This window comes from Carcharodon carcharias, chromosome 3 (assembly GCF_017639515.1).
Source record: "Carcharodon carcharias isolate sCarCar2 chromosome 3, sCarCar2.pri, whole genome shotgun sequence".
NCBI classification, from domain to species: Eukaryota; Metazoa; Chordata; class Chondrichthyes; order Lamniformes; family Lamnidae; genus Carcharodon; species Carcharodon carcharias.
In genome coordinates, this window is record NC_054469.1 from 42,278,312 (window position 1) to 42,299,854 (window position 21,543).

Consider the following 21,543-nt stretch of genomic DNA (forward strand, 5'->3'; position numbering starts at 1 on the left):
AGCTGTCCACACTTGTGTCAAGCAGGTTACAGACGCTCTGTTTAGGCGTGCATTGACCTTCATCCATTTCCACTGGGACGAGGCAAGCTAGACACAGTGAGCCAGAGGCTTCGCAGCCATTGCTGGCTTCCCCCACGTCCAGGGTGCAATAGGCTGCACACATGTAGCCATCAAAGCGCCAGGTGAGCCTAGTGCCTTCATCAGGAAGGGCTTCCATTTCATGAACGTGCGGATAGTGTGTGATCACAGGATGCTGATTTTACAAGTCTGTGCAAGGTACCCCAGGCAGCTCCCACATCGGCTACATCCTCAGACACTCCCATGTGCCAGGGCTCTTCGGTGCTCCTCCAGCCTGGCTTAATGACTGGCTGCTTGGTGACAAGGGCTATCATTTCAGAAGGTGGCTCATGATGCCTCCCCGCCACCCAAGAACAGAAGCTGAGCAGCTGTACAATAGAAGCCACGGCTCCACAAGGGCTGTGGTGGAGAGAACCATTGGTCTTCTCATGATGTACTTCCAATGCCTGGACCGCTCAGGGGACGTACTCCAGCACCCCCCAGATTGTGTCGTGGTGATGGTGGTTGCATGCTGCACTCTCCACAATCTTGCGCTGGAAAGGGGGGACGCAACGGACGGCAAAGATATTGACGCAGTGTCTGCGGTTGCACGCAATGAGTCCAGCAGTGAGTCCGAGGATGAGAGTGCACAGGGAAATGCTGAGGGGGTAGACGCTGACCCGGGCATACTGCAGGGAGGCTTTAATCCAATGAACCTTCAGCTAGCACACCACAGGTAGACCTCCACAATAAGCCTGGACCGTAGGCTCCATACTCGATACCTAAGTGCCAAATGTGCCAGGTTAGGAACAGTAACTAAGGGCCTTGTTAATAAAGCTGAATGTCTCACAAAGCACTACCACCTGGAAGTTCCCCTCCAAGCTACTCACCATCGTCACTTGGAAACATGTTGCTGCTCCTTCACTGTCGCTGGGTGAAATTCCTGGAACTCCCTTCCTAACAGCACTGTGGGTGTACCTACATCACAAAAGCTGCAGCAGTTCAAGAAGGCAGCTCACCACTGGCTTCTCAAGGGCAATTAGGGATGTACAATAAACGCTCGCCTAGACAGCAATACTCACATCCCATGAATGAACAAGAAAAAAAAGGGACAACTTGTTATAAGTGTACTGGGGATTGGTGAGACTGTACTTTGAATTCTGTGTACAGTTTTAGTAATCTTACTAACCTACTGGATTAGAAGACATTCAGGTAAGGTTCATTGGACTGATTCCTAGGATGATGGGGTTGTCAAATGAGCAGGTTGAACCTATATTCATTGGAGTTTAGAAGAATGAGAGGTGATCTTATTGAAACATTTTAAGATTCTGAGTGGGCGCGACAGGATAGAAGCTGGGAGGGTGTTTTCGCTCATTAGGGAATCTAAGCCTATTGGGCACAGTTTAAATAGAAAGGGTCTCCCAGTCAAGATGGAAATGAAGAGGAATTTCTTCTCTCAGAAGGCCGCTAGTCTTTAGAATTCTGTTCCACAGGGCGCATGGAGACTGGGACATTGATTTTATTAAAGGCTGAATTAAACAGACTTTTGATCTATAAAGGAGTCTGGGGGGCAGGCAGGAAAGTGAAATTAAGGTCACAATCAGATCAGCCATGATCTTATTGAATGGTGGAGCAGGCTTGATGGGCCAAATAGCCCTCTCCTACTCCCATTTCTTTTGATTTGACTTGGAACTAAATCACCATTCCTTTATTACCACTGGGTCAAAGATCGGGAACTCCCTTCCCAAGAACACTGAGGTTGCATCAGATGGACTGCAGTGGTTCAAGAAGGCAGTTCACCAATACCCTTTCAAAGGGAATTAGGGAAGCCTTGCCAGCATCTTTCACAGCTCATGAAATAATAAAACCTCCTCGAATTTTAATTTATTTACTAAAATAGGTGGAGAAGCCTGTTAGCTCAATCGGATAGATGGCTAGCATGCGTTTCAGAAGAATGCCAACAGCATGTGTTCGATTCCTATTCCTCACCCTGCCCCATAGTAAGTGGAAGGCAATGGAAAGCCACCACTGAAAAAATAGCAGCCAAGAAAATGGCTCAGGATACAGCATCAGAAGACAATGAGCCAAGGACCTGCCTTTGGGCAGAGCACACATATCACTCACATCATCAAAATGGGTAGCAAAGCCACCAAAATCAGAACTATAAATGTCGATGAATAAATTTGAACATTAATTAAAAAGCGTTTTTTGTGACACGAAATAGAAAAGACAACTTACGTTAATTTTTCTTGTGCATTTCTGGATGGCCTCTTCAAGTTTCTCTGTTCTTCAATTGTCAGAGCATCACTTACATAGTGCTTTTCATGGCTTCAGGACATGCTTTACAAATAATTATGTACTTTCAATGTCCATTGTTCCCTCTAATTTCACTTTGCTGTGCGTGACCTGTTTCTTGCACAACACTGTTCCCCTGAAGACCACCGCATGTCCACATATGCACACATCTTAAAAGGAACTGTTACTTGCGTGCAATGTGTTATTCCCTGCATGACACATTCCCGATTGCTGTGCAGCCATGCACCCACGCAGCTTAGAGGAAACATTGGTGAAGTGTAGTTACTGCTAGAAGTGTGGCAACCAATATGTGCACAGCATGAACAGCAGTGAGAAACATGAAACAGCAGGGAGATAACTCCTTGTTCTTTTTTGAACAATGTGATAAAATGTTTTAGCTCCACTTGAGAATTTGCTTGAGATTTGGTTTAATGTCTCATCTGAAATTTGACACTTGCAGCAGTGTAGCACTCCCTCAGTGCTACACTGAATTATCAGCCTACATTGCACTCAATGTCTGGAGTGGACGTTGAATACCCAATCTTCTGGTTCAGAGTCAAGAATGCTAAGACTGAGCCAAGGCTGGTACTAATCTCTATGGTTCTATTTTGTTCCAAAGCAACAATTACAGAGCCACTGAGGTGGTGCTTTTGTATAATTTTTTAACACGAAGGAATATCTAAAAAGAAGTGACAGCTGCGTAAAATGTTTATGAATTGGTTAATTTATCACCTTTTGGGTTTAATCTTCATAATACTGTGCTCAAAATGCTGGTTTAATTATTTAAGGCCTCTTTGCCACTCCTCTAGAGCTATTAATGGTCACATCAGACATAAATAATTAGCGTGCTTGAGGCAAAGTTTTAAAGTTAATATTAGATCAAAATCAAGAGAGGATTAAGATGATTTGATGTTCCCATTTGCATTGGAAAGTAGGCTGTTGTGCCCCACAAGACAACTTTGATTTTGCACACAAGTCAACAATATAAACTGTCATTGCTAAAGGCCTAGAAGCACTTTGACTGCCAATCTTCTCCGATAGGATCGACGTGTAGAAGATTCTACATTATGCATCAATTTAGCAACCGTCACCTGTCATTTGCTGCTTTGCATATTTGCTTACAACACAAACGCAATTATTTCCTCTTTCTTACCCTACCAGCAAGATTCAGAAGCACAGAAATTTGGACCTGGTAGTTGTGGCCATTCTTCTTGGACCACTGCAGGCCTTGTGGTGATCCCACAATAACATTAGGTAGGAAATTTCAGATTATTGACCCAGCAATCATAAAGAGCGTGACTGATCAATATTGCATTTTTAAAAAACTTTGAGAATATTGAGCTCGGCAGGCGGGCGCGCGCCCGACCCGGCCAAGTGTAACATGACGCTCGATGGCATCAGGCAAGCGTCCTGACGTCATTGCATAGTCCCGCGAAATTTCAGTTGGCGGGCACACGCCGGAGACGGCAGTGCACCCGCCAACAATTAAGAGGCCCATTAAGGCCATGAAAAAGTCAAGTGGCCTTTGCACTTTTTAGGAGACCTCATCCATGGGCAGGATGAGGTTTCCTAAAGCAAATAAAAATAAAATAAATATTTTACACTTGAATTAAAAACATGTCCCTGCTCACGTGACAGAGTCACGTGAGGGGGCATGTTTTATGACATTTTTATTTTCTTCATTAGTTTTTTTTAAACAGCATTTAAAGCACTCTTTCACGCATATATGCAAAGTTTGCGCTAGGCCCGCTTGCCCTCCTCCCCCCACCTGCACAGGCAGCGCTGAGCGCTGCCGCTCGCTTTCCACACTGGGCGACCCTGAATCGGCCCGCCCGCGTAAAATCGTGGTGCGGTGCCGATCGCAGGCGGCAGTCAGCTTCCCAATCGCCCCCACCGAGGGCTAAATTAATCGTTTTTAGGCACAAAACTAACAGTTATAGGAAAAACTCAAAAATTTAATTCTTGTATGTTACTTGCATTTATATAATGCCTTTCACATCCTCAGCGAAACACTTCACAGCCAATGAATTACTTGGAAATATAGCCACTGCTGTTAAATAGGCAAACGTAGGCATTAATCCAGAAACAGCAAGACGATGACTTCACTTACCGGTTCACTCCAGCGTGGCTGTATGGGAACTGAAGTACCAGGTTCAATTTTGTCGAATTTGCAAAGTGCCTCTTCCTGGATTTGTTTAAGATGTTGCTCCAGTGGCAGATCACCATAGGTAAAGAACCTGAAAAGATAGATGTGTAGAAATAAAACTTGCAGACAACTAAACAAATCGGTGTATTTGCAAAGCTTAGCTTTTAATTGAATGAAACTTTTGATACTGGCTCCCACAATGGCTCATCAAGTACAGATAAACAGGCCAGGAAGATTACAAATACAATCTGAAACTCATGCTGTGTTAGCTGATCTCAGCCAGAGAGCTGGTAGGAGTAGCACATATAATTGCCACCAGTACCTCAGTTTGGGAGTGGGGTGAGGGAGAAATCTGAATGTCTATGAATACCAGTGATTCAGGATTTGGTTCAGCTATGATGCCCCAGTCAAATAGCCTTGATAGTTTATTTGAACTGTGAGAGAAAGTAATTCCACTAAAGAGCAAGATACAAGATTGTAATCAATATTAATGCAGCCAAGAGACAATGCCTTTGGGAGGGGGAAAAAGTAAAAAAATTAGGTTAAGCCAGTTAAAGATGCTAGCTACTTCCCTACATATTGCAGGAAAAGTGGAATGCATAATGCAGTGAAAAAAACTTGCCAGGAATGTCAGCATATATTCTTTAGATATTACAGAACACTAGTTATTGGAATATGAGCAATAACCTCATCAAAGCAGCCACAAGGACATCAACCAAAAGACGACTGTTCTATGCCTTCAATATATTTTCAAAGAGCTTTGCATGCTGACTTACAATATGCATTTAAAAACATGAACATTTAATTACAGCCAAGAGTGATAATCAGCAATTTTTTCAGTTGTAAAATTTGATACTCAAATATAGTCCTAAACAGTTTATATCTTTGTACTTTATTTCTTTGTATTTTATTCTTATGGCATTTTTCAGTTGCATTTGTAACCAGCAATAATTTTGATAAATACTATAGTCAGCACAGATTCCTCATACTGGATCTACAGCAAGTAAAATTCTGTATTTTAAAAAGAATATTTACAAAGCAGTTAAGTTCATGTAGGTGAAATGCTTTCAATTGTTTAATAGCAAGAAAGAGAGAATATGGTCCACTTGTGTGAACTATTGTTTATTTGAATTGAAATCATGCAAATAAAAATCAGGCAAAGCCATTGTATTAAATTTGCCTAAACTGGACTATTGAATAATTCAAACTTTTTTCCAAACAAGAAACTACCGTGAATTAACAGGAATAGATTAGGTGTTCACATAGCATACTTCCTATCTGCTGCTCGTACAATTCACAACTGCTGCATACATGTCAACTTAATTAGATATGAATTAAAAGCTTCAGTTCAGGATCTAAAAACCATAGAAGTACCCTTTAATTGGGCTAGAGGCACTGAAAGTGAATTTAGAATGGATGGTGTGAACTGAAATCTTTTTTGCTGACCTAAAATGTCAAATTCTCACAAAAATACAAAAATTTAAACAAGATAAAGCCAGCAAAGTAAAAGTCTGTAAATAATTTTATGCTCAAGTGATGGAGATGTGGAGGTAGTCAGACTTAAAAGTTTCCCTGCTGCATTAATTCCACCCTCTGAAAAGCGGAAAATCCACCGCTGTTTACAAGTAGTTTTTGAACTCCCCTTAAGTGAAGGGTTCACGTCACTCAACATAGTGGCATTACTGTACCTGGCATTGCTAGGGTGATAGTGTGTAGCATGAAAGCGTTTCAATTCTTCCCAAGTAAGCTTGGGTATATGTAGTGGGTCACCGCCAGATATTACTGAGTAGGTATGATCTGGAAGAAGCTTGTTCTGTAGATGCTGAGCATAGAGGTTCTCATTGTTTGCCTGAAATAACAATGAGATACAGTTACTTATGTTTAAATACAAAACAAAAACTGATTCTTTTGCAAATTTGCACAGATGTGAAAGAGATATCTATTATTTTGTACCAAAAAACACTCAACCAAAATATGTTTCATAACAGTCAATATAAAAAGTGTTTTATTGTTCTGTTGTCACTGGTGTAACTACATTAGAAAATTGTTCAAACATTCAACAAATCCCAAACACAAGCAAGAACGTGGCATAAAGGATACAAACCTACATGCCACTGCATTCATTTCTTAGAAAGAGGAATATTTTTGAAGTGCACTGAAGGAACTATTGCATAAATTCTCACTTAAAAGGCTTCTGCTTATCTAAAAAAAAAACTTATCAGCTAAGAAACATTTTCCTATCCAACGTTCTCTACATGGTTAGCTAACCTGTTAAACAGTGGTCTATCTAGGCCTAAAATGTTTGGTTTCCATAATTTATAACAATGAATAGAACAGCATCAAGTTGCTCAAATGAAATCCAAATGAACTCCATAAGATACCCGTGCAAACATTTTGAGACTATATTTCAAAGCTTTAATTTTACAAAGCTTGCAAGTGTCATGCCTCTATGAAATTGTACCCTGCATTATAATACACATTAAAGTGTTCAAGGCATGTCTTTTGCAAAAATACTTACGAATACACCCTTCATTTCATTGAACACGACTCCTTTAAAGACAAGTAGTGAGCCTGGGTCATCAGGGGTTTCGTGTTCCAGCCTCCATCCTTCTTGCCTGTTAGAGAAGATAAGGTGAAATTCAATGCTACATTACAAAATATTGTCTTATGCATATAGTTGATGTACATAAAAAAGAAAATCAGCTTACCAGAAGTCCAATTCCCTTAGGCATGGAAAAAAGACAGCATCCAGGTAAACAGAGAGAAGATTCTGAAAATCCTTAGAATTTTGGGTGGAAAATGGATACATTGTGTAGTCACTAGCTATAAAGATCAAAAGAAAAACCCAAGACGACTGTTAGTTTGCCTTGATGCTGTATCCACATAGCACCATTCTCACTTCGTATTCACAATTAACCTCAACAAACTGCCCTGCTTTTAGGTAACATTAGTAACATGATATACTGTTAATCAGAGTACGGTCTATATGCAACTTGATGTTATTTTACAGAAATTCAGGAGCACTCAATGATAATGGGAATTTGATTACCAATTGGTAAATCGAGTTGTCAATGTCAATAAACATAAGGTGGTACATTTTGGTTAAAACAATGATTTTGAGTGGAAGAGATGAGCTTGAAGTAATATGTCAGTTGGATAAGGCAATAATAAAGAGCCAAAAGGAATACTAGGTTTTATTATAGGTACAGAAAATAAACATCCAAGAAGTTATGGTATATCTGTACAAAATCTTCACATGTCCATAGCTGGACTACTTTATGTGGTTTTGGGCTCCACACTATATAAAGCATATTAGGTAAGTCAGGGTCTAATCAAATGGAGGAATAAGCTTGAGGGGCTGAATGGCCTACACTTGTTCCCATGAAGGACAGTGAATTAATAAAGAAGCCCAATGGATTCCTGATATAAGGAATTGCAAATATGAAGATAGACTTGAAAAATTATGACCGTTTTCATTAGAGGGGAGAAGATTACAGGGCGGCTTCAGGTGGTGTTTAAAATCATGAAAGATAGTAGACAGGAACAGATTGTTTCCAGTTGTTGAAGAAGCTTTATTTTTTAAAAAAATAAGGCGGCTGAGGTTGTGGAATGCACTCCCCAGTAAATGATTAAAACAGATCCTTTAACATTTAGATAGATAGTTGAAGAAAAAGTAAACAAAGGATATGAGAAAAGGGCAAGCATAAAAGATTAGGAACAGTACTTCTGTAGAGGATAAGCACTAACATGAACAGGTTAGGCTGAGCAGCATAATTACGTGTTATAATTTCTTTGTATTTTCTATGAAAATGTAAAATTTTAATGTTTCCTTTATAAAATATATACATAGAAAGAGACCACAGTCCAACTGAACACAAAATCACAGAAGTTATTCAGTCAAATCTGTTCAATGGATTAATTACAAAGCAAGCTACCAAACTCACCCACCCCGCACTATCGTCTATCTATATGTGTGCACAATTCAGCAGTCCTGACCTGTGAAGGCATTCATGAAGGTAGCAAGTGATCGGGTCAACATTTTGAAGAAGGGGTCTCTGCATTGGTACTTCTCAGAGCCGCAAAGCACCACATGTTCCAGAATATGAGGAACACCAGTACTGTTGAGCGGTGTAGTACGAAACTGCACACTGAAATAAGAATACGCACAGATACCTCAATGTCAGTTAATTATGTGACAATACCACACAAACAAAAAACAGGATGTCACATAAACTCATGAAAAGCTTAATTTTAATCTTTCTTACTCATTTGCAAATGAAGCAATGGAGACATGAAAAGAAAAATTTTCACGCAGCAAATGGTTAAGAGCTGAAATGCACAGCCTGAGAATTTGATGGAGGCAGGTTCAAATGAGGCATTCAAGAGCGAACTGGATTATTATCTGAAAAGGAAGAACATGCAGCATTGCAGGGAGAAGGCAAGCGAGTGGCATTAGGGCAACTGCTCATCTGGAGAACCAGTGTAGACAAGATGGGCCAAATGGCCTTATTCTGTGCTGTATCAATTCTGTGATTTACCATCGCACTCCTCAGTATGAATAACATCAACCTAAATCTTCACAGGTTAACAAAAATTAAACAGCCAATCTTCTACAGAATCATAAGTTACAGCACAGGAGACCAATCAGCCCACTGTGTCCATACTTGCTCCTTGCAAGAGCCATCACCTAATCTTATTCTGCAGCCTTTTCTCAATAACAAATTCTTTTCTCTTCAGGTGGTTATTCAATTCTCTTTTCAAAGCTCATTTGACCCTGCCTCCACCACACTCTCAGGAAATACACTCCAGATCATAGCCACTTGCTGCATAAAAAAAGATTTTCTTCAAGTTGCCATTACTTCTTTTGCCCATCACCTCAAATTGATATCCCCTGGTTCTTGATCCTTCTGCCAAGGGGAACAGTCTCTCACTCTCTAGGCCCCTCATAATTTTGAGCACCTCTATCAAATCTCCTCTTCAACATCTCTGCTCTAGGACAACAGACCAAGCTTCTCCAACCTATCCACAGAAATGAAGTTCCTCATCCCTTGAAGTATTCTCGTGAATCTTCCCTGCACTCTAATGACTTCACACCCTTCCTCAAATGTGGTACCCAGAAATGGACACAATACTACAGTTGAGGCTGAACCAGTGTTTCATACACAGATTTGTCGTAACATTCTTGGTTTTGTACCTCCTGCATTTACCTGTAAATCCCTGGACCCCATCTGCTTTTTAACTGCTTTCTCAACCTGCTTTGCCACCTTCAATGATTTGCACACATATATTCTCAGGTCCCTTTGCTCCTGCACCCACTTTAGGAATGTACCTTATGCTTTACATAGCCTCTCCTCATTCTTCCCGCTATAATTAATCACTTCACACTTCTCTGCATTAAGGTTCGTCTGCCACTTGTCCATCCATTCAACCAGCCTGTCCATGTCCTCTTTATCACTATTTTCCTTACAGTTGACAATACTTTCAAGTTTTGTCTCACCCACAGATGGTGCCCTATACACCAAGTCAAGGTCATTAATACATATCAGGACTTCTTTCTGTTACTTGTCACTCAACCAATTTCCTATCCATGCTGCTACTGTCCCTTTTATTCCATTGGCATACAAACCCTTTTAAATACTACTTCACCCCGTCAGGTTCTGCAGGGAATATCAACCATTTTTTTGACATTTCTATGTTCAAATTCTGAACTAAAAACAGAAAACGCTGAAAATACTCAGTGAGGCAAGCAGCATCTGTGGCAAGAGAAACAGAGTAAACATTTCATGTCCGTGACCTTTCACCAACTCTAAGGGCAGAATCTTGCCCTTATTGGGTGGGCTCGCAGGAAATTTGGGAAGCCGGCTGCCACCCGCCCGCAATCAAAGCCGGAAGGCAATTTCATGCTGGCGGGCCAGTTAAGGCTTGTCCAGCGTGAAAGGCGAGTGGGGTGAGTGCGAACTTCGCACATGTGCGCGCCTCAGGGAGGTGAAGAGTTTTTTTAAAAAAGAAATTAAAAATGTTACAAAACATGTCCCCTCTTGTGACACCATCACATGAGCAGGGGCACGTTATTAATTAACTTTTAAAGCTTTTATTTTATTTTTTTATTTGCTATAGGAAACCTCATCCCACCTGTGGATGAAGTTTCCTAAAAAGCGCAAAGGCCGCTTGGCCTTTACGCCTGCCCGCCAGCCGTAAGGTTGGATGGGCAGGCAGCAAAAAATTTCCTTTAATAGCCTTGTTAGTGGCCTTAACAGGCCTTTTAACTGTCGGCGGGCACACTGCCGATTCCGGCGTGCGCCCGCTGACCAAAATATTGGACGACTGCGTGTTGACATCGGGATGCTCACCCAGTGTGCACCCGTCAAGCTAAAAATTTTGCCCCAAGTCTTGTTTCGCTTCTCACAGATGCTGCCAAGCCGGCATATTTCCAGTATTTTCTGATTTTACTTTATATTTCCAGCATCGTGAGTATTTTACATTTGTACTGAACTGTCTAGAATTGATTTTTAAAAAAACAAGTGCATGAGGGAAGAGTTATTAATAAATAAGGGTACATAAACAAACATATTAAATGAGCCATTATTATAAATAATAAATAATGAAATACCTGAAGAGATTGTTTGGATCATCCCTAGCTATATGCAAGTACTGAGCCCCTGTATTATCGTGGTTAAGTTTAACAGCTGTCAGGAAGAGATCAGGAACGGCAGTCACCTGTGGGAAGGAAAGGTTGTTACAAGATAAATGCAGCAATTTTGAACTTGACTATATTTTCAATCCTTTTAAGATAAGTTCCAAAGACAGCACCCAAATGTGACCTTAGTATGTTAGAAAGTTAGAGAAGTAGGATAATCTAATAAATCTTGCTGTCCCTGCTCTCCAACCAACAAGACTGTCTATTGGCAAGAATTTAATCCAGTAATGCATCCTGGATTTTATTAACTTTGAGCATAAGAGATAGAAGCAGAAGACCATACGGCCTGTCGAGCCTGCTCCTCCATTCAATACGATCATGGCTGATCTTTGTCTTCAACTCCACTTTCCCTTGTGCTCCCCAAATCCCTTGATCCCCTGAGAAACCAAAAATCTGTCCACCCCTGCCTTAAAGATATTCAATGACGGAACATCCATAACACAATGGGGTAGAGAATTTCAAAGATTCACAACTCTTTGAGTGAAGAAATTTCTCATCTCAGTCCTAATTGATCAGCCTCTCATCATGAGACTGCATGCCCTTTCTACGTTCACAGCCTGCCCAGCCCCTTCAGAATCTTGTATGTTTCAATGAGACCACCTCTCATTCTTCTAAACTCCAGAGAATATGGACACAATTTATTCAGCCTCTCCTCATAGGACAACCCTCCCATCCCAGAGACAAATTTAGTGAACTTTTGCTATACAGTCTCCAATGCAAGTATATCCTTCCTTAATTATGGAGACCAAAGTTACAGACAGTATTCCAGACGTGGTCTCACCAAAGCCCCCAATTATAGCAAGACTTCTTTATACTTGTACCCCAATCTCCTTACAATAAAAGGTAATATGGCATTTACTTTCTTAATTGCTTGCCATACCTGCTTGCTAATTTTTTCTGTTTCTTGTACGGGTACACTCAAGTCCCTCTGAACATCATTTACAAGTTTCATGTCTTTTAAAAAAAATCTGCTTTTCTATTTTTAACACCAAAGTGAATAATCTCACACTTGTCTACCATCTACTCCATCTTCCCCTTTGTAGTCCAATCACTTAACCTGTCTATATCTCTTTGCAGCCTCTTTGTATCCTCCTCACAGCTTGCATTCCCACCTAGTTTTGCATGGCCAGAAGACTTAAGAAACATTACTCTGTTTCTTCATCTAAATCATTAACATAGATTATAAATAGCTGTCACTTCAACACTGATCCTTACACAAATCCACTAGTCACAGCCTGCCAACTTGAAAATTCTCCATTTATCACTACTCTCTGTCCATTAACTAAGCCTCTATCCATGTTAATATTCCACCCTGAACTCCATGAGCCCTTATCTTGTACATGAACCTTTTATGTCGCACCTAGTGAATACCTTTTGGAAATCCAAGTATACTACATTTATTGGGTCCCCTTCATCTATCCTATTAGTCACATCCTCACAAACCTCCAATAATTTTGTCAAACAGGATTTCCTTTCTGTAAAACCATGTTGACTTGCTCTAATCATACTGTGCTTTTTTAAGTGCATTGTTAAAATTTCCTTAATAGTTTCCAGCACTTTCCTGATGACTTATGTCAGGCCAACTGGCCTCTAGTTCCCCATTTTCTCTCTCCCTCCTTTCTTTAATAACAGTGTTACATTTGCTAACTTCCAATCTGCTGGGACTATTCCAGATTCTCAGGAATATTGGAAAATTATAGTTTAGTGGATTTGCTGGCTATCCCTTTTAGAACTTTAGGTTGTGGCCATCCTGGGATTTTTCAGATTTTAGTCCCTCCAGTACTTTTTCTCTGCCGATATTAATTAGCTTAATTTCCTCATTCTTATTAGCTCACAGGTTACCCTCTATTTCTGGTATGTAACTTGAGCCTTCCACTGTGAAGACAGACATAAACTACTTGTTCAATGTCTCTGCCTGTTTTTTTTTTCCCCATTTAATGGGCATCGCTGGCTAAGCCCATCCCTTGTTCAGAGGTTAACCACATCGACGTGAGTCAGAGTCACATGTAGTGATGGCGGATTTCATTCCCTAAAGGACGTTACAACTATCAACAATGGTTTCATAGTCATTATTGGGCTTTTAATTCCAGATTTTTATTGAATTCAAATTCCACCATCTGCCATGGTGGGAATCAAACCCGGGTTCTTAGAGCATTACCCTGGGTCTCTGGATTACTGGTCCAGCGACAATACCACTACGCCATCACCTCCCCGATGAGATATTTTCAACAAACAATTGATAAATCCCATATTTGTTTTGCCGACGTATGTTCAGCTGCCATCTAACCCACAAATTTTATTTGCAAAGATCCTTCTGAACACTTTCTACATTACTCACCTAGCTACATGCTTTGTGTTAGTCAACTTAGCATTATTACAGAAATAAGGAGACTTGAATATTGCTGAAAGGAAAAACGTGTTGTCAAAGCTTCTTGTCTTGCATTCATCCGGGCAGGAGTACTAAATTTCAAAAGCTCACAACAATTTATACTACAAAAGAAAAGGGTGCTGCTGGCTGGTTGGCAAATCAGCTCTGATTGGTTGCCATGGAGAAAGCAGCAGGGAACTAGAGGCTCCCCAAGCCCCCAGGAAATTCAAAAAAAGACAACGCTTGAATACATTATTTTGAAATTTGGCGTTCTTGCATTTGCCCTGATGAGTCCAAGATGAAAAGCTTTAGAAATAGGCCTCTCTTTTCAACAATAATAAGGAAAGACTTGCATTTATGTAGTGCTTGTCATGACCTCAGGAACTCCCAGAGTGCTTTGTCTATCGAAGTAGAGGTAACAGATTGTATGACATTTTTTCAAAGAAATGTAGGAGGCTATCCCAGTCTCCGGCCCACCATAAGATAGGGTAGATAGGAAGAAACTTTTCCCCTTAGCAGAGGTGTCAATAGCCAGGGGGCATCAATTTAAGATAAGGGGCAGGAGGTTTAGAAGGGATTTGAGGAAAACGTTTTCACCCAGAGGGCAGTTAGAATTGGAACACACTGTCTAAGGGGGTGGTAGAGGCAGGGGTGCTCACAACATTTAAGAAGTATTTAGATGAGCACTTGAAACACCATAGCATACAAGGCTATGGACCAAGTGCTGGAAAATGGGATAGAATAGATGGATTGATGGCCGGCATGGACACATTGGGCCAATGGGCCTGTTTCTGTGCTAATAACTCTTTTTCTATCTATCCCTCGAATAGCACCACAAAAACTGATATAATTAGTTATTATTTGCTGGACCCTGTTGTGCACAAATTGACTGTTTTGTTTGAGTCTACAAAGGTAATAGTGATAACAATTTAAATTAATTTATTGGCTACTAAGTGCTTTGAGTTATCCCAAGTTCCACAAAAATCTTTATATAAATCCACGTCTGTTTCTTTCAAGTGGAGGAGTGCATAACATTCTAAATAATCTTTGTTTTCAGGCTACTTAAGACCATAAGAGATCATAAGACATAGGAGCAGAAATTAAGCCATTCGGCCCATCGAGTCTGTTCAGCCATTCAATCATGGCTGATAGGTTTCTCAACCCCATTCTCCCACCTTCGCCCCATAATCTTTGATCCCCTTACCAACCAAGAACATATCTATCTCAGTCTTAAATACACTTAATGACCTGTCCTCCACAGCCTTCTGTGGCAATGAATTCCATAGATTCACCACTATGTGGCTAAAGAAGGTTCTCCTCATCTCTGTTCTAAAACGTCTTTCCTTTACTCTGAGGCTGTGCCCTCGGGTCCTAGTCTCTCCTACTAATGGAAACATCTTCTCCACATCCAATCTATCCAGGCCTTTCAGTATTCTGTAAGTTTCAATCAAATCCCCCCTCATTCTTCTAAACTCCATTGAGTATAGACCCAGAGTCCTCAAACGTTCGTCATATGTTAAGCCTTTCATTCCTGGGATCGTTCTCGTGAACCTCCTCTGGACCCTCTCCAGGGCCAGAACATCCTTCCTGAGGTACGGGGCCCAAAATTGTTTACAATATTCTAAATGTAGTCTGACCAGAGCCTTATAAAGCCTCAGCAGCACATCCCTGCTTTTATATTCTAGTCCTCTCGAAATAAATGCCAACATTGCATTTGCCTTCCTAACTACCAACTCAACCTGCAAGTTAACCTTAAGGGAATCCTGGACTAGGACTCCCAAGTCCCTTTGCACTCCAGATTTCTGAATTCTCTCCGCATTTAGAAAATAGTCTATGCCTCTGTTCTTCCTACCAAAATGCATGACCTCACACTTCCCCACGTTGTATTCCATCTGCCATTTCTTTGCCCATTCTCATAACCTGTCCAAATCCTTCTGCAGCCTCACCACCTCCGCAATACTACCTGTCCCTAAACCTACCTTTGTATCATCTGCAAACTTAGCCAGAATGCCTTCAGTTCCTTCATCCAGATCATTAATGTATAAAGTGAAAAGTTGTGGTCCCAACACTGACCTCTGTGGAACTCCACCAGTCACCGGCCGCCATCCTGAGAAGGACCCCCTTATCCCCACTCTCTGCCTCCTGCCAGACAGCCAATCTTCTATCCATGCTAGTATCTTGCCTCTAACACCATGGGCTCTTATCTTACTGAGCAGCCTTCATTGTGGCACCTTGTCAAAGGCCTTCTGGAAGTCCAAGTAGATAACATCCATTGGCTCTCCTTTGTCTAACCTACTCGTTACCTCCTCAAAGAATTCTAACAGATTTGTCAGGCATGACCTCCCCTTGATGAAACCATGCTGACTTTGCCCCATTTTACCATGCACTTCCAAGTATTCTGAAATCTCATCCTTAATAATGGACTCTAAAATCTTACCAATGACCGAGGTCAAGCTAATCGGCCTGTAATTTCCCATCTTTTGCCTCACTCCCTTCTTAAACATGGGGGTTACATTAGCGATTTTCCAGTCCTCTGGGACCCTCCCTGACTCCAGTGACCCCTGAAAGATCACCACTAATGCCTCGACTATCTCTTCAGCTATCTCCTTCAGAACTCTGGGGTGTAATCCATCTGGTCCAGGTGATTTATCCACCTTCAGATCTTTCAGTTTTCCTAGCACCTTCTCCTTGGTAATGGCCACCATACTCACCTCTGCCCACCGACTCTCTTGAACTGTGAGGATGTTACTCATGTCTTCCACTATGAAGACTGACACAAAGTACCTATTCAGTTCCTCCGCCATTTCTTTGTTCCCCACTACTACTTCTCTAATGTCATTTTCCAGCGGCCCAATGTCCACTTTTGCCTCTCTCTTACCCTTTATATATCTAAAAAAACTCTTGCAATCTTCTTTTATCTTGCCTCTAACACCATGGGCTCTTATCTTACTGAGCAGCCTTCATTGTGGCACCTTGTCAAAGGCCTTCTGGAAGTCCAAGTAGATAAGATCCATTAGCTCTCCTTTGTCTAACCTACTCGTTACCTCCTAGAGGCTAGTTTACCCTCAAATTTAATCTTCTCCCTCCTTATTTCTTTTTTAGTTGTCCTCTGTTGGTCTTTGTAGGCTTCTCAATCCCCTGGTTTCCCATTGCTCTTCACCACATTGTATGCTTTCTCTTTAGCTTTTATGCTGTCCCTGACTTCCCTTGTCAGCCATGGTTACCTCGTCCTCCCTTTAGTATGCTTCTTCTTCCTAGGGATGAATTTTTTGCTGTGTCTCCCAAATTACTCCCAGAAACTCCTGCCATTGCTGTTCCACTGTCTTTCCTGCTAGGCTCATCTCCCAGTCAATTTTGGCCAGCTCCTCCCTCATGCCTCTGTAGTTGCCTTTATTCAACTGTAATACCGTTACATCTGATTCCAGCTTTTTCCTCTCAAATTGCAGTACATGTAACCAAGTGCAGAAATACTAACTGAATAAGTCTTTCGAGATTATGCCATACATTAGAATATATCTCCATTATTGAGTGAATAATAGTTAACAAGTTAGCAAACTACCTGGTTTACAGTGAAACCATGAATTTTCTTCCCAACTGTGTACTGTCTGGCTCTCTCTCTCGCAGAACTGCTGTTCGATCGCCATGAACAGTGGCTCACAGATCTGTTATGAAAAAGAATGTTGGAATGACAGCAACTGTAGATTAAGTGCAATTTAGGAATATTTCAGGGGTTGATCAAAAAGAATGGCATGTTTCTAAATTAAAGCCTAAGGTCAGCACAATTCTTTGGAACAGTGAAGTTAGGATGACATGTAGAAAACTGAATAGATCCCATAATGCAATAACCATATGCAGAACAAAAACAAAAATGCCTGGAAAAACGCAGCAAATCTGACAGCATCTGCAGAAGAGGAATACAGTTAACGTTTCAAGTCCGAACGACTCTTCATCAGAACTAAGGAAAAATAGAAAAGAGGTGAAATATAAGTGGTTTAAGGGGGAATGGGACAGGTAGAGCTGGATAGAGAGCCAGTGACAGGTGTAGATTGCCAAAAGATGTCATAGACAAAAGGACAAAGAGGTACTGACGGTGCTGATATTATCTAAGGAATGTGTTAATGGTGACATTAAGAGTAGAAAGCAGGACGAGCAAGGTACAGATAGCCCCAGTGGGGGTGCGGTGGGGTGAAGGGAAGGGATCGAAATAGGCTAAAAGGTAGAGATAAAACAATGGATGGAAATACATTTAAAAATAATGGAAATAGGTGGGAAAAGAAAAATATATGTAAATTATTGGAAAAAGGGGAATCGGAAAGGGGGTGGGGATGGAGGAGAGAGTTCATGATCTAAAGTTGTTGAACTCAATATTCAGTCCGGAAGGCTGTAAAGTGCCTAGTCGGAAGATGAGGTGCTGTTCCTCCAGTTTGCATTGAGCTTCACTGGAACATTGCAGCAGGCCAAGGACGAACATGTGGGCATGAGAGCAGGGTGGTGTATTGAAATGGCAAGCGACAGGGAGGTCTGGGTCATGCTTGTGGACAGACCGAAGGTGTTCCGCAAAGCGGTCACCCTGTCTGCATTTGGTCTCTCCAATGTAGAGGAAACTGCATTGGGAGCAGCGAATGCAGTAGACTAAACTGAGGAAAGTGCAAGTGAAATGCTGCTTCACTTGAAAGGAGTGTTTAGGCCCTTGGACGGTGAGGAGAGGAGAAGTAAAAGGGCAGGTGTTGCACCTTCTGCGTTGCATGGGAAGGTGCTGTGGGAGGGGGTCGAGGTGTAGGGGGTGATGGAGGAGTGGACCAGGGTGTCCTGGAGGGAATGATCCCTGCGGAATGCCGCCGGGCAGATGAAGGGAATATGTGTTTGATGGTGGCATCATGCTGGAGTTGGCGGAAATGGCGCACTGGCCTCTACCTCGCAGAGGCTGAGTGTCAATTCGCAGACACTTCCTCCTACCTCCCCCTGGACCAGGACCTCACCATTGAACATCAAGCCATTGTTTCTAGGACTGTCACTGACCTCATCTCTGGAGATCTTCCTTCCACAGCTTCCAACCTCGGACGGCCCTCCTATCCAAAATCTACAAACAGGACTGTCCCGGCAGACCGATCGTGTCAGCCTGTTCCTGCCCCACGGAACTCATTTCTTGCTATCTTGACTCCATTCTCTCTCCCCTTGTCCAGTCTCTTCCCACCTACATCCGCGATTTCTCTGACGCCCTACATCATATCAACAATTTCCAGTTCCCTGGCCCCAACCGCCTCCTCTTCACCATGGACGTCCAATCCCTCTACACCTCCATCCCCCACGAGGATGGCCTGAGAGCTCTCCGCTTCTTCCTCGGACAGAGGCCCGAACAATCCCCATCCACCACTATTCTCCTCCGCCTGGCTGAACTGGTTCTCTCACTGAACAATATCTCCATAAACTCCTCTCACTTCCTCCAAATAAAAGGTGTGGCTATGGGTACCCACATGGACCCCAGTTTTGCCTGTCTTTTTATGGGGTATGTGGAACATTCCTTGTTCCAGTCCTACTCTGGCCCCCTCTCACAACTCTTTTCTCCGGTACATCGATGACTGCTTCGGTGTTGCTTCATACTCTCCTCTGGACCTGGAAAAATTTATTAATTTTGCTTCCAATTTCTATCCCTCCATCATTTTCACATGGTTCATCTCTGACACTTCCCTTCCCTTCCTTGACCTCTCTGTCTCAATTTCTGGTGATAGACTGTCCACCAATATTCATTACAAGCCTACCGACTCCCACTGCTACCGTAACTACAGCTCCTCACACCCTGCTTCCTGTAAGGACTCCATCCCATTCTCTCTATTTCTTCGCCCCCATCGCATCTGTTGTGATGATGCCGCTTTCAAAAATGATTCCTCTGACATGTTTTCCTTCTTCATTAACTGAGGTTTTCCATCCACGGTGGTTGACAGGGCCCTCAACCGTGTCCGGCCCATCTATCGCGCATCTGCCCTCATACCTTCCTCTCCCTCCCAGAATCATGATAGGGTCCCCCTTGTCCTCACTTATCAGCCCACCAGCCTCTGCATTCAAAGGATCATCCTCCACCATTTCCGCCAACTCCAGCATGATGCCACCACCAAACATATCTTCCCTTCACCCCCCCCGGCAACATTCCGCAGGGATCATTCCCTCCGGGACACCCTGGTCTACTCCTCCATCACCCCTTACACCTCAACCCCCTCCCACAGCACCTTCCCATGCAACCACAGAAGGTGCAACACCTGCCCATTTACTTCCCCCTCTCCTCACCGTCCAAGGGCCTAAACACTCCTTTCAAGTGAACCAGCATTTCACTTACACTTCCCTCAATTTAGTCTACTGCATTTGCTGCTCCTAATGCGTTTCCCCTACATTGGAGAGACCAAATGCAGACTGGGTGACCGCTTTGCGGAACATCTTTGGTCTGTCCACAAGCATGACCCAGACCTCCCTGTCGCTTGCCATTTGAACACACCATCCTGCTCTCAACCCCACATTTCCGTCCTTGGCCTGCTGCAATGTTCCAGTGAAGCTCAATGCAAACTGGAGGAACAGCACCTCATCTTCCGACTAGGCACTTTACAGCCTTCCGGAGTGAATATTGAGTTCAACAACTTTAGATCATGAATTCTCTCCTCCATCCCCACCCCCTTTTCCCAATAATTTATATATGTTTTTCTTTTCCCACCTATTTCCATTATTTTTAAATGTATTTCCATCCATTGTTTTATCTCTACCTTTTAGCCTATTTTGATCCCTTCCCCCCACCCCACCCCACCCACTCTAGGGCTATCTGTACCTTGCTCGTCCTGCTTTCTACCCTTAATGTCACCATTAGCACATTCCTTAGATAATATCACCACCGTCAACACCTCTTTGTCCTTTTGCCTATGTCATCTTTTGGCCTATCACCGGCCTTCCATCCAGCTCTACCTGTCCCAGCCCCCTTAAACCAGCTTATATTTCACCTCTTTCCTATTTTTCCTTAGATCTGATGAAGAATCTTTCAGACTCGACAATGTTAACTGTATTCCTCTCCACAGATGCTGTCAGACCTGCTGAGTTTTTCCCGATATTTTTGTTTTTGATTTCTAGCATCCGCAGTTTTTTGCTTTTAAGCATTTGGTGAAGTTTGTCAAGCACCACTGATCTAACAAGGACACTAATTCTCACATCTGAAGTGAAATACACTTCGGCTGGACAGCATCCAAGGACGTGCAAAAACTCATTCTGGAGAAGAAGAACCAGCATACCCAGTGCAAAACCTTCTACAGGTGGAGAGGAGGTGGCTCCAGTCAGACTGCAGTGACTTACAGAGCAGTGACATCTCTGCCCCAACAGATCCACAGCTTCAGGGGGCCAAGTTGTAAAACTTTGGCATCTTTGCCCAGGTCAATCTGTCCTCCTGGGATTAGGATGTACTCAGGCACCGTGGGAGCCCAAACCAAGTTGTAGCTCTGACCTGGCACGAGGTCAGACTGATCTGTTGAGCATTAGAGCCAGGGCCAGGCTGTACCCACTGGCTGAGCCCAGGCGGCCACCTGGACCCTCCGAGCTCGGGCAGTAACCTCTCCGGGTACAGCTCCACACTTCCCAACAGGGGATCGGTCCCAGTGACTTGTCAGCGGGGATAACCTGCCCTCACCTCAGTCTCTGCAGCACGCCCCGCACACGACCGGCACTCCACATCCTCCCCGGCGGCGGGCTCACACTACTTGCCCGCTGCACCTCCCCACACCCCAAGCCCCTTATTGATCAAGGCCTCTCTTAGAACAGCGGCGTGGATTGGGTGCCGTCCGGAGAGAACGTGGTTGCGTTATCAACGGAGTAGGCGTGGCCTACTGGAGCGAACGGCGCTGGTGTGCGCGTGCGCAGAGTGCTGAGGGATGAGCTGAGTCATTGCAGGTTATGTATGAGCCTAGTCTGAGCTGATGAATGATACCAAATCTGCTGGGTTTGTTTTTTCTG

At 42.8% G+C, this 21,543-nt stretch overlaps 1 protein-coding gene across 1 annotated transcript in view; it reads right to left on the bottom strand.

The window, feature by feature from the left end:
• The window catches only part of pitrm1 (pitrilysin metallopeptidase 1), a 70,196-nt gene extending 48,893 nt beyond the window's left edge, over positions 1-21,303 (bottom strand). Inside the window, exons 1-8 of the mRNA XM_041184732.1 lie at positions 21,221-21,303; positions 17,123-17,225; positions 11,109-11,215; positions 8,495-8,646; positions 7,207-7,321; positions 7,017-7,113; positions 6,187-6,347; positions 4,463-4,589 (exon numbers count right to left, since the gene is read on the bottom strand). Of these exons, the coding sequence (XP_041040666.1) occupies positions 4,463-4,589; positions 6,187-6,347; positions 7,017-7,113; positions 7,207-7,321; positions 8,495-8,646; positions 11,109-11,215; positions 17,123-17,225; positions 21,221-21,264 (906 nt within the window). The 5' untranslated portion in view covers positions 21,265-21,303. The remainder of the gene's footprint in view (positions 1-4,462; positions 4,590-6,186; positions 6,348-7,016; positions 7,114-7,206; positions 7,322-8,494; positions 8,647-11,108; positions 11,216-17,122; positions 17,226-21,220) is intronic.
• Positions 21,304-21,543: the final 240 nt, after the last annotated feature.